The following is a 12,448-nucleotide window of genomic DNA, read 5'->3' as shown; positions in this document are numbered from 1 at the left end:
TACCTGGAAAAATCCCTTGGGATTTGCCTTGGATTCTCTTGCTATTTTGATTTCATAGTCTCTCTTAAGGGATACCCAACCCGTAATAAAAAATTAGACCTAAAATTTCTGAAAAAATTACTTAAAATTGCTGAATAATGACTGTAATGCCTCAAAAATTATATTATGAAGATAAGTTTCAAGCATTCACATAGAAGATGAAGTAATTCACATATTTTCACATTTTCATAGCTCTTGGAAAATTACCATAAGTCACGGTCCTTGGTGCATCCACCAACACTACTTCTTGTTGTTCAAAGAGTCCATACTGTACTTGAATTCACCCTTGTGTAAGCTGGATGAAAGGTGTTTTAAGAAACATTTTTGTAAAAACAACGGGTAGACTAAAATCATAACATCCATGGAAACTGTAATGACCTGTAATATTAGGGTCAAAGGTCACGTCCTTTAGGGTCAGCTGTGCATCAACTTTTCATATTTTTTACTTCTTAAAACCAGCTGGCTCAGGTTTACTGAAATTGTGTAGGGATGTCCAATTTTAAGATTGTGTCCGATATGAACATTTGTCATCCCAAGTTGGACATAAAGCTTCATGTTACTCTCATTTATAACAAGTTTCCATTAAATTTCTTTGATTTGTAAAGATAATTGATCATAAAGACAATCATTCCTTATTTGTGGAAAGGAAGCTAATTTGAGAAACGAATAACCAAATCAGTTCTTCATAATACAGATGCTGTAATTATAATCCATATGACTTCCATAAAAGATTCTGTATGTGTTACAGGAGCTGTCAGCTTTGAGAGCATTACATGAGAATCAGTTACGCCGTGTAGAGAGTGAGGGCCGTGCAACATTGGCAGCTGTTGAGCAACAGCTGTCTTTGCAACAACAGCGGTCACTGGCCACACTAAGTGAACGTGATTTAGAAATTCAACGCTTAACCGAGCAGCTGCATGAGCGAGATAAAACACCACCACAGGTAAAAATCTGAGTATGGGAAAATAAGAGTTAAAATAAAAATAATAATTAAATTTAAATATTTTTTTTATAATTTAATTTTTTTATGGGAAAAACTATTATATTGTGAAATTTTTAAGATTTTTTAAGGCCTGGAAGATGGATGGTGCCAAGGAGGAGTACCTGAAGGCCAAGCACAGGGTCAAAAGAGAGGTTTACAGTGGATAGAAACAAAGATGATGGTGGTGAGCATTACATGAGAAATGACCAACATAAATTGGTTGTTAATAACGTGGAAAACAACAATGCCTGAATAAAATATAATGATTAACTACTGAATGAGGAGTACGAATGGAACAAGGATAGCCTAGGTGCAGCAAAACCAGTACAGGGACTTTCCAAGAATAGAAGGATATTGGGTTAGGAAAACAATTGAGAAAATTAAAAATCGAAAGGCAGCTAGAAGCTCTTGAATGGTTGCAGAAACACTGAAGGAATTAGACAACATTCTGCTTGTGTGTAATAATAATTTCAATCAATTTGACCATGGAGAGCTCACAAAGCTATGAGTGGCTTGTTTCCAGTAGAGTCTTTATACCAACAGCATCTGGTGTTCTTGTGGCCAGGCAGTCACCCATCCGTGTATTAACCAGACCTAACGTTGCTTAACTTCGTTGGTCGAACAAGAAGTGGTGTTTCCAACACGGTACTACAGTACATGGTTTGAAGCTAATAGCATGTAAAGAAAAAGAAATATGGATGTATGATGGATATAAGGGAGTGGAAGGAGTATTCAGTAGGACAGAGAACTGACTAAGGTTTATGAGAATGTGAAAGAAAAGATTGGTCAAAGATTATACTGTATGCTTCAGGAACGAAAGGTAACTGAGAGATGGGAAGACCAAGAAGAAGGTGGAAGCCTAGTGGTGAAGAAGCATTAGATAGGAGGAGGATGAACAGAGGGTTGGTTAATAAAAATGAATATATTTTTTTTAAACTACCCAGTACTTATAATAAATCAGTACATGAGGAAATTTTTTTGAAATTAAATCTACTAATTAACGACTGCAAAATAGGTGACACATAAATAATAATAATAAACTTTGCTGTTAATTTTTCACTAAGCAAGTTTATAGAATTTACTTATAACTATTGATTACACGTTGGATAAATGCACCATATACTGTATGCTTCTTCAATGGAACATTTGAATCATTTTTTCTAATTTGCATTAAGTTAAAAGAACACTCACATCAGGTGTACACTATGTCTCTGTTCTTCTGCAAAGGGTGTGAAAAGAATGAGCTAATAATATAGACACTGTGCCTAAAGCAGGTGGTACAGATTCAGTTTGCTTAACTGAATACTTACGGATATTTTTCAGGCTTTACTAAAATTGTCTCTAGTACTAAGCCACGCCCCTACTTTTGCCAATTTTTTTTTTTAGGAAAAGAGTGCAATTTGTATTCATCAAAATATGGTATTTGTATTTCAGAGTAATATCGGGAGCTTAGAAGCCACAGCAGCACTGTTATCCCAGGTCAGTGGTGGAAATGAGGGTCCTCTCTTGCACCACCTGGAGGAATTAGCACGCAAAGACCAAGAGATTTCTCACTTTAGAAGAGAAAAGCGACAGTTGGAGACGACTATGAGGGAGGTACAGATGGCTGCACTAGTCAGACAACAAGCTCAGCAAGATACTATTGAAGCATTGGAAGAGGAGGCTGAGAGGTTAGGGTCATTTAGAATCTTACTGCATGGACTGAGTAACTTTCTTTAATCAGGAAGTCCATGGGTTTGAAAACCCTTGGGGGTCATGGCCCCCAGTTTGAGAAACACTGTGTTAGGTAGTAAATTACAGTAGTTGTGTACTATTTATCATTAATTAGGACTTCTTTTTTTGTTGTTGTTCGGGAACTAATTTCATGTTTCGGGGTATAATATTGGGTTTTTGTTGTCACTGGGGAACTGAACTATTTTTTACCCGTATGTTCTTTTATTCGCAATACGAAATTCACTTAGCGAATGGCTTTTCAGGAACCTAACTCATTCATATAACAAGGGATATCCAGTCTATGTATAGTATATCTATTCAACACTTAATTTACAGAACATCAATCGTTATTATTGACAACTTTAACTTTTCATATACATTTTCCAGAAATGTCTTGCCTTGCAGTTAAACATTTGCATATAAAAATTCCATACCTCCACATGTACAGTACATGCTGTATTTACAAAAGATACACACATTAACCATATATTTATATATATATATACAGTGGCCCCTCGGTTAACGAACTCAATCCGTTCCAGAAGGTCGTTCGTTAACCGAAACGTTCGTTAACCGAAACCATTGTTTCAATGGGTTTTTGGGTAATTGGTTCCAGCTCACCGAAAATTTCCTAACTTCAACAAAAATGGCGGAAAAATTTACTTACTTTGAGGTGTGTATGTAGAAGGCTCCTGGATGATGGTGATGATGTGCATTTGAAGTGGGAGGTGCAGGAGGAGAAGGGAGAAGAGAAGGAAGTGGAGGTGGAGGAGAAGCATTTTACTGCTTCTTGGAAGGTGAGTCACCTTCCATGAAAATGTCAGGAACCTCTGGACTGACAGATTCTCCACCATGAACATCCTCTCTCCTTCTTGAAGTGGAAGGCTGAGGGCTAGCATCTTGTTCCCTCTGCCTTTTACTGAAGAAAGTGTCAATTGTGGTCTGTGGGGCATCTGTCCTCCTCACCATTAACTTATGTTTAAAGAAGGAGACCACTGAGTCCTCAACATGACACAAAGTTAGTTCAGTTTTTTCCACTTCTGGGTGCTTTGAAGCCAGTTCCCTGAACTTCTCCCAGTGGTAAATCACATCTTTCAACTGTTTAGCTGACATATGGTCATCACTTTCAATTTCCTCCTCACCACTGTCAGCCTCTACCCGTAACATCTCATCCAGTTCCTTCAAGTCATTAGGAGTAAGTTCCTCCTCATGAGACATCACAAGCTCTTCCACATCCTTCTCCTCCACTTCAAGACCCAATGACTGACCAATGGACACAATCTCCTGGTCCAACTCTGTGTCATCCTCAAATCCCTCAAAATCATGGACTACTGATGGCCACAGTGCTTTCCATGAAGAATTGAGGGTTCTATTGGAGACTTCTTGCCATGATGACACAATCAATTTTACAGCCTCCAGGACGTTGAATTGTGTCTTCCAGAACTGTTTCAGTGTTAGTTCAGGATCAATGGAAGTTGCCTGATGACACCTCCTAAACATTTTCTTCATGTACAACTTCTTGAAGTTGCTGATCACATTCTGGTCCATTGGCTGTATGAGTGATGTAGTGTTTGGAGGCAAAAACAACACTTTCACAAAGTCAAATTTATACTCCAAATTTCTGGCAAGGTCAGGGTCATGACCAGGAGCATTATCCATGAGGAGAAGAGCCTTTAAAGGAAGTTTATTGGTGGTTAGGTAGCTCTTGACAGAGGGGCAAAACACATCAATAGCCCATTCATTAAAGAACTGTCTTGTCACCCATGCCTTACGGTTGGACTTCCAATAAACTCCAAGCATTGTTCTTACCACTTTCTGTTGCTTGAACACCCTGGGGTTTTCAGAGTGGTAGACAAGCATAGGCTTCAGTCGGAAATCCCCTGAAGCATTGGCACCAAGCAATAGAGTGAGACGGTCTTTCATGGGTTTATGCCCAGGTAAAGAGGCTTCATCCTTGGTGATGAATGTTCTTTTGGGCATCTTTTTCCAGAACAGCCCAGTTTCGTCAACATTGAACACTTGCTGTGGAAGATAATTTTCTTCTTCCATCAGTTTTTTAAATTCAATTAAAAACTTTGCTGCCCCTTCTTTATCAGCACTAGCAGCTTCACCATGCCTAACAACACTTAAAATGTCACTTCTTTTCTTAAATTTTTCGAACCAGCCTTTGCTAGCCCGAAAATCTTCAAATTCTGTTCCTGAAGAACTAGGTTGATCTGTCTTTAAATGTTCATAAATCTCCCTGGCTCTTTCACAAATGAAATCACCAGAAACTGAATCACCTTTCATCTGTTTTTCCCTAATCCAGATGATAAGTAACCTCTCAGTTTCTACGATTAGGGATCTACTTTTAAACACTCTTGTAGATTTGTCTCTCACGTTCACTTCCTTAAATTTGTCTTTTTGTGCAAGAATTGTCGACACAGTTGATGCCGACATGCCATATTCTTTGCATAGCGCATTTGATTTAATACCTTGTTCGTGTTTTTTTATTATTTCCTGCTTCATTTGGATTGAAATCACTTTTCTTGATCTCTTAGGCCCCATGCTGGATTCAAACAATGGCAACACGTATTTTTCAAAGTTAAACTAGCTGTAAATAAAGAATATTTTCTTTAAAATAACACTGCACTGCACTATATATTGTCAATATGTAAAATAATTTTCAAAATGACCAATAATTTGCTTGGAAACACAGAAAAAAAGCGTTTAGTTGAAGAGAGTCTCAAGCAAGATGTTACCTCCAGTGAAAACAGAGAGAGACTGACGCCTGTTTGCTGTGTTAAGAGGCTGGATGCCGCGCATTAAACTAGTCACTTTACCTTCAATTTTGTTCAATAATTGTTAAAATGACTAAAAAATTGAATATTAAACTTTTAAAATAATTGAATAGTATAAACTTCTTGATATTTACAAAAATAGTAAGGAATTTAAGCCCTAGAACCGATTAATGTATTGGCGGACTGATACTAAAGCTGGTTGCCCGGTCAGTGCAAGCGAAAACATGTTGAGGTCGGTTCGTAAGAAGTTCGTTAAGCGAAATTTTTTTCGTTAAACGAATTGAAGATCCTTATGGAAGGCAGTTCGTTAATCGAAATTACGTTAACCGAGGTGTTCGTTAAACGAGGGGTCACTGTATATATATATATACTGTATATATATTGTGTAACTCAGTAATGTAGTTAATGCATTATTGATTAGATAATTATGCATATTTGTTATATTCCTACTCTATTTTGTGATTTCATATTTTCCAGGCATCGCAGAAATGTCTCTCGAGAGAGCGAGAACTTTGAGTACTTGAAGAATGTCGTTCTGCAGTATATGATTAGTTCTGATGCAGAATCCCGCCAGCTGATGTTAAATGCAATATCTGTGATCCTTAAATTCACAGATAAGGAGGTAGAGAGTGTTAAGAGATACAATGCCCTTTGGTGGTGGCAGCCAGCACCCAGGAGTGGTGGACCAAGGAAAACTTAACCACTAATGTTGTGCCTTGATACAGTAGGTTATAATGTACAGGTCTATTTTATCAATGAATTCCATTTGTATTAAGCAGTGCAATTCTATCTAGGACTTCCACATAGATTGTGACTAATAATCATGGCAGTAAATTATAATTTACTGCCATGATAAAAACCACATTGCCAAATTCTAAACCTTTTGAAAGTTAGAAGGAATATATAATTGTCACAACAGTTTATTTTTGGATATGTATAACAAAATGTTATTTTGCTATTTATTTTGTATTAGCTATGAGAGATATTCAGAAAGTTTTAGATATTTTTTGCTTTAGCGCTTCTCTCAAATTTCGTGTAATAATTTCCTTATTAAAAATTATGACTCTTTGATCATTAGAAATACTATATAATATAAATCTCACCCAATCTGCAAGACTATGTCTCTACAGGCTTTGAAGATTGTAAATATTTTAGATCATCAATTTGATGGATTGTAAATTTATTGAGTTTATATTGAAATTAAGTTAAATAGTGTAAGGTGAAAATAGGGTTTAGTTCCAGAGTCCCAAAATAGTCCCCTAAAATTCACCCCTCCCCCCAAAAAATATCCAAATACTTGTTGCATTCTCCGGTTAACTAAATCTTCTTAAAGAAGAAAATTGTAGTCTGGAACATACTGTACATGTAATATAATATTAATGATAATAATGGTTTCCCTTATATTTGATTGGCCACTTAGGGCCACCTGGGTGTGAATTTGTTTAAGGTGTAGAAGCTGTTTCCAACACAAAAACCTCACCCTAAGTTTACAAGCTGTAGTGTCAAGGAATAATCCAAGAGGACCAGACAACTTGCCAACTGCACTGGCTAACCATTACCTCATAACACACTCCTCAAGTCAATTAACGTCCAGGTTTCCAGTTACTGCTGGGTAGACAGAGGCACATGGCACAAAGAAACTTGCCCATTGTGTCACCATTCCTGGGGATTGAACCCAGGACCACTAGCTTGAGAGATGAGCATGCTGAAATCACTGGATGCTGAGGAAGTGTTGGGAACCTTTATAAGCAGCAAGTGGTAATTGTCACAAGAATATTTTAAGACACTCTATTCTGCCTCTGTCACAGAATTATTTTTATTTTTATCAGAATGCACAGTGAGAGAATGAAGTAGTCAGTTCTGCTATAACGCGATAGTTGTGTTCTTGTAAAACATCGTGTTATAGAAATTCACGTAATAGAAATAACAGGGCTTATGGAGAAAATAGGGTTAGGTGCAGATTACTACTCGAAATCGAAAAATATTTAGTAGTTAGCCTAACACAAAGGTTAGCACAGTCTAAATAAATGTTACATTCATATCCAATAATGAAATCATACAGTAAATGTAACACTTTACCTTGAAAAAATATGAATATAACTTGATGGGGGAGAAGGGTGATTTTGAGGCTGATAACATCGAGCTTCTCTTCAAGGGTTATAGCCTTTCTTTTACGGTCATCACCGGGAATGCGATCACCAGAATGCTTCTTGGAGATATTCTTCTTTACCATATTCACAGTTAATACCACAAAATTGGAGAAATAGTAAGCAAAAATCGCGTTACAGCAAACAAGCGTTCGCGTTATACAAATATCGTTCCTCTATTCATAAATCGCGTTAGAGCCAATTCGTGTTGTCAAAACACGCGTTATAGCAGAACTCACTGTATCTTCCTTGGTTTTGACGAATATATCACAGACACAGTTGAACCATTCGACACACATGTAGTCTCAGTAACACTTACAGTACAGTATAATCCGCCAGGTTTCATTATATTTCAGCCCAAACTGGGAAGATACTTATCTTTTACTGTACATTAAAGACAAAAATAAAGTAAAGTTAGCAAGGCAACACCATTTATCGTACATTGTTCTGAACAATGTTTTCAGATGCAGTTAGCCAGAATAATTAACACTTTTACTATTCCTAATTATTTCTTCATCTCATCACATTGTTTTACCGGTATATTTCTGATTGTGATTACACGTGAAAAAGTTTTAGATGTGATCATAACTATACAGTAAATTAGCTAAAATGATGCTTCTAAGTGTCAAAAGTGATTTTTTGGGTAGTTGTAAACAGTGCTTCATTTTGCTGAACTTTCACACTTTACTTCATTTGATTAAAATATTATAAAGAATTTTTTATGTAATATACAATGGTTATTTGAAGTTCCAATACCTTCTTACCGACTGATAATATAGCTTCTCATAACAATTGCTTAACTACTTTGGAGTTTTGGGATATTTTAATGTTTATTTAATGGTCTTGTACCTTAGAAAGGACATATTTTATGTGCATTTTGTACTAAAAATCAGTGGACCATGAATTGGTGGATCACAGATTCAAGATTTGCAGATTGGTGGGTTTACCGATTTTATTATTATTGTTGCATGAACTAAAGTTAATGAATATGCTTTTCAGAGGGGCATGTTATGAAAGGGTAGTATGTTACTATCAGGGAGAGTAGTAGTTGTAGGCTATGTAAGGGGAGTAAGATACTATCAGGGAGAGTAGTAGTTGTAGGCTATGTAAGGGGAGTAAGATACTATCAGGGGGAGTAGTAGTTGTAGGCTATGTAAGGGGAGTAAGATACTATCAGGGGGAGTAGTAATTGTAGGCTATGTAAGGGGAGTAAGATACTATCAGGGGGAGTAGTAATTGTAGGCTATGTAAGGGGAGTAAGTTACTATCAGGGAGAGTAGTAGTTGTAGGCTATGTAAGGGGAGTAAGATACTATCGGGGGGAGTAGTAGTTGTAGGCTATGTAAGGGGAGTAAGATACTATCGGGGGGAGTAGTAGTTGTAGGCTATGTAAGGGGAGTAAGATACTATCAGGGAGAGTAGTAGTTGTAGGCTATGTAAGGGGAGTAAGATACTATCAGGGGGAGTAGAAGTTGTAGGCTATGTAAGGGGAGTAAGTTACTATCAGGGAGAGTAGTAGTTGTAGGCTATGTAAGGGGAGTAAGTTACTATCAGGGGGAGTAGTAGTTGTAGGCTATGTAAGGGGAGTAAGTTACTATCAGGGAGAGTAGTAGTTGTAGGCTATGTAAGGGGAGTAAGTTACTATCAGGGAGAGTAGTAGTTGTAGGCTATGTAAGGGGAGTAAGTTACTATCAGGGAGAGTAGTAGTTGTAGGCTATGTAAGGGGAGTAAGTTACTATCAGGGAGAGTAGTAGTTGTAGGCTATGTAAGGGAAAAATTTGCTAATCATTTGTTATAAAACTAAATCTAATTGTACAACATAAATCTTTATTGTTTTAAACTCACAGTCCAATGCCATATGATTAAGAGTTAAACAATTTAGTGAGCACAAGCTTAGCCTAATTTGAACAAATTTCAAATTGCATATGACAAAAATAAAAAAAATAAATGCTAAGGTAAACATTAAAATTGATACATAGCACATCATATACTGTAATACAATAGCACATATTTTATGTATACAGGCAGTCCCCAGGGTACAAACGTCCGACTTACGAACATCTGCCAATACAAACGAGATTAAACTTCAGATTTACGGTATTTTATGTACAGTCAGCCAAAGATTCACCTACCCCACCCTGGGTCTCGTGCTCGCAATTTTACCTGGCAATACTTGGTAAAGGAAGGCTGTATGTAAAGGTGATTGTGATTGGTGGATCTGTTTGGCTGTATCACTGTCAGGATAAATATTAAACAAACCAAAGGTAGAATTTTTATAATAATAAACTATTCATTGTTATTTATGGTCAAGAGAAGTTTCCAAATGTTTGTATATTTGTTTAAATAATGAAGAAAATTTGAAAAGAATCTTGTGGCAGCTGTGGCTACTGCCTCGCTGCGCTGTGTGTATACTGTACCATTATGTCTGGGGGGGGAACATTTTTCATATTTTATAGTTTTATTTTAAGTTTTCTTTATTTCTAAGCCACATCATTTATATTGAGTGGAATCAGTGTTAAAAAGCTCAGATTTTCCTCAAATTTGTACATTTTTATGAACTTTTAAATATCCAAACAATTTTCTGTTAATTTTTCTCAAACTAGCACGGAGAAGCGAAAAACATTGTAATTGGGGAATGCTCATGAAAATGCATCTGTTTGTGGAAAATCAGACTTCAGAGACACAAATTTGTGAGGTTAGCCTGTGTTGATGAAAGTTAATACCTGTACTGTACAAATAGTGTGTTTAACATGATAATGCCACCATATGTACAGTACTGTATTTGTAAGAGATCATGTAATGTACGGACATGCCCTTCAGATATTATCACATCATTAGTATACAGTGCAGTATATTATATTTAATAATGTTTCATATATAAAAAAAAAAGCACATAAAAGAATTCAACATAACTGTAAATTCAAGTATACAAGAAACATTATATCTCGATATTAAATAGCCAGTACTTATTATTTTTGCCATAAACATCACCTATTTCTCTAAAGACCATTGAAAAGTGGCTTAGCAAAGTTTCATGATTTTAATTTTATAAGTGATGGAGGAATTATTTGTAATAGACATTTGATAGTGATAACAATTTCATCCAGATGTTATACTGTATCTTAAATTTTTAAGCTGTCAAAATGTTGCTGTTCATATGGGACAAACTATCTGTCATCACATATTCTGTACAGGTTGTACCTCTCTAGTTCGGCATTCTGTGGTCCGGAAACTCCCGTGGTCCGGAACGATTTTAGTTTGTCCAATAGGTACTGTAGATAGGCAGTTTTTTTTTTTTTTAATTACTTATCTGAATTATTATTATTATTACAGGAGTATTAAATTTTGGCCCCTCAGGCCCCAATGTGGGTCAGTGACCTATGCCCGGGTGGGCTAATCTCCGAAAAAAAACAACAAAGCCGCAGAAAATTAAGGTTTGTTTACATCCGGCAGTTCGGCTGCTCTCTCTCTCTCTCTCTGTGTGTGTGCTTGTCTGTACAGAGTACAACATTTAACCCTTCTATATATATATATATATATATATATATATATATATATATATATATATATATATATATATGCAGTAAATAAGTGTTGCTTTCATATTCTTATGTAGAGTAATGACGATATGTTTTCACATGTGCACACTTACATACGCGCAGTCTCACTTTTTTCTTTACCATTAATGGTTAGTTACTTATATTGTTCCATTTATTAACATTAAATAACATTACTTCAAACAACCATATTAATTTTTTTACATTAATTTTACTACAGCTACAATCAGGGTCTTATTTTCTTCAGTTTTATATGTAGAACCAATCAGTCACTGGTTTTGTACGCATTAACGAAAACAATGCCGGCAGCCGTCTCGTCTCCTCATGTGTTTTAATATTCCACGTATTATTAATGAATTGTATTGTTCAGTTTGCACACACAAACATTAATTCAATAAAAAAATTCAGAAACATTAATTAAAATATGCAGTCAACCCTCACTTTACGCGGTTAATGTAACCCACAGGGTACCGCGGAAAGTGAGAAACGCGTAAAGTGAATAACATAACATATGGGATTAATTGAAATAGAGACCGGGCAGACCCCCAAACTCCACTTTTTGACGACACACAACTATGTTGTAGTAAAAATATTATCTTAACTTTATGATGGTATGCACATATAATTAATAATTAAGAGAAATATCAATAATATAAGGTTTTTTAACACTTACATTAGTAGAAAAGATGGCTGGGCACACGGGGATGAGCAGTTGGTTCCGAGGCAGAGGGCAGATTATTGGCCCTCACCTGTATCACTTGTATCAATTGTATCACTATCCACCACAGAGGCTTGCAGGGCATCTTTGTCAAACCCCCCAAAGTCCATATAAGTCCATATCCTCACTATAATTATCACTATCACTGACTTGGGCCGGCTGTGGTGGGTGGCGGGTGAAGAACTGGTAATGTTTTGATGACTGGGCGACCTTGTGCGCGCCATGTTCGCGCCGCTTACACAACATGGCGGATGGCGGGAGGTTTGGATCCAAAAATGGCGCGGCTCGCCAGCCGCTCTCCGCGTAATGGGGTACACGCACCGCGGAATGTGAGCATGTTAGGTTCCGGCAGGGCACCGCTTAAACGTGGAAACGCGGAATGTGGGACCGCGTAAAGTGAGGGTTGACTGTATATGAACGGTAAATAAGTGTTGCTTTCATATTCTTATGTAGAGTAATGACGATATGTTTTCACATGTGCGCACTTACATACGCAATCTCTCTTTTTTTTCT

The 12,448-nt window shown here is 36.7% G+C and overlaps 1 protein-coding gene across 2 annotated transcripts in view; it reads left to right on the top strand.

Annotated features, from left to right (window-relative positions):
* The window catches only part of LOC121868623 (GRIP and coiled-coil domain-containing protein 1-like), a 35,654-nt gene extending 28,754 nt beyond the window's left edge, over nt 1–6,900 (top strand). Inside the window, exons 12-14 of one of the 2 annotated variants that reach the window (XM_042369445.1) lie at nt 788–982; nt 2,456–2,691; nt 5,992–6,900. In XM_042369445.1, coding sequence (XP_042225379.1) covers nt 788–982; nt 2,456–2,691; nt 5,992–6,214 — 654 coding nt within the window. In that variant the 3' untranslated portion in view covers nt 6,215–6,900. The remainder of the gene's footprint in view (nt 1–787; nt 983–2,455; nt 2,692–5,991) is intronic. The other variant, XM_042369446.1, reaches the window with a different exon arrangement.
* The last annotated feature ends 5,548 nt before the right edge of the window (nt 6,901–12,448 follow it).

This window comes from Homarus americanus, unplaced genomic scaffold (assembly GCF_018991925.1).
Source record: "Homarus americanus isolate GMGI-L3 unplaced genomic scaffold, GMGI_Hamer_2.0 scaffold59495, whole genome shotgun sequence".
NCBI lineage: Eukaryota > Metazoa > Arthropoda > Malacostraca > Decapoda > Nephropidae > Homarus > Homarus americanus.
The sequence above is the reverse complement of the archived record's forward strand: the minus strand, read 5'-3'. Positions and strand labels throughout refer to the sequence as shown.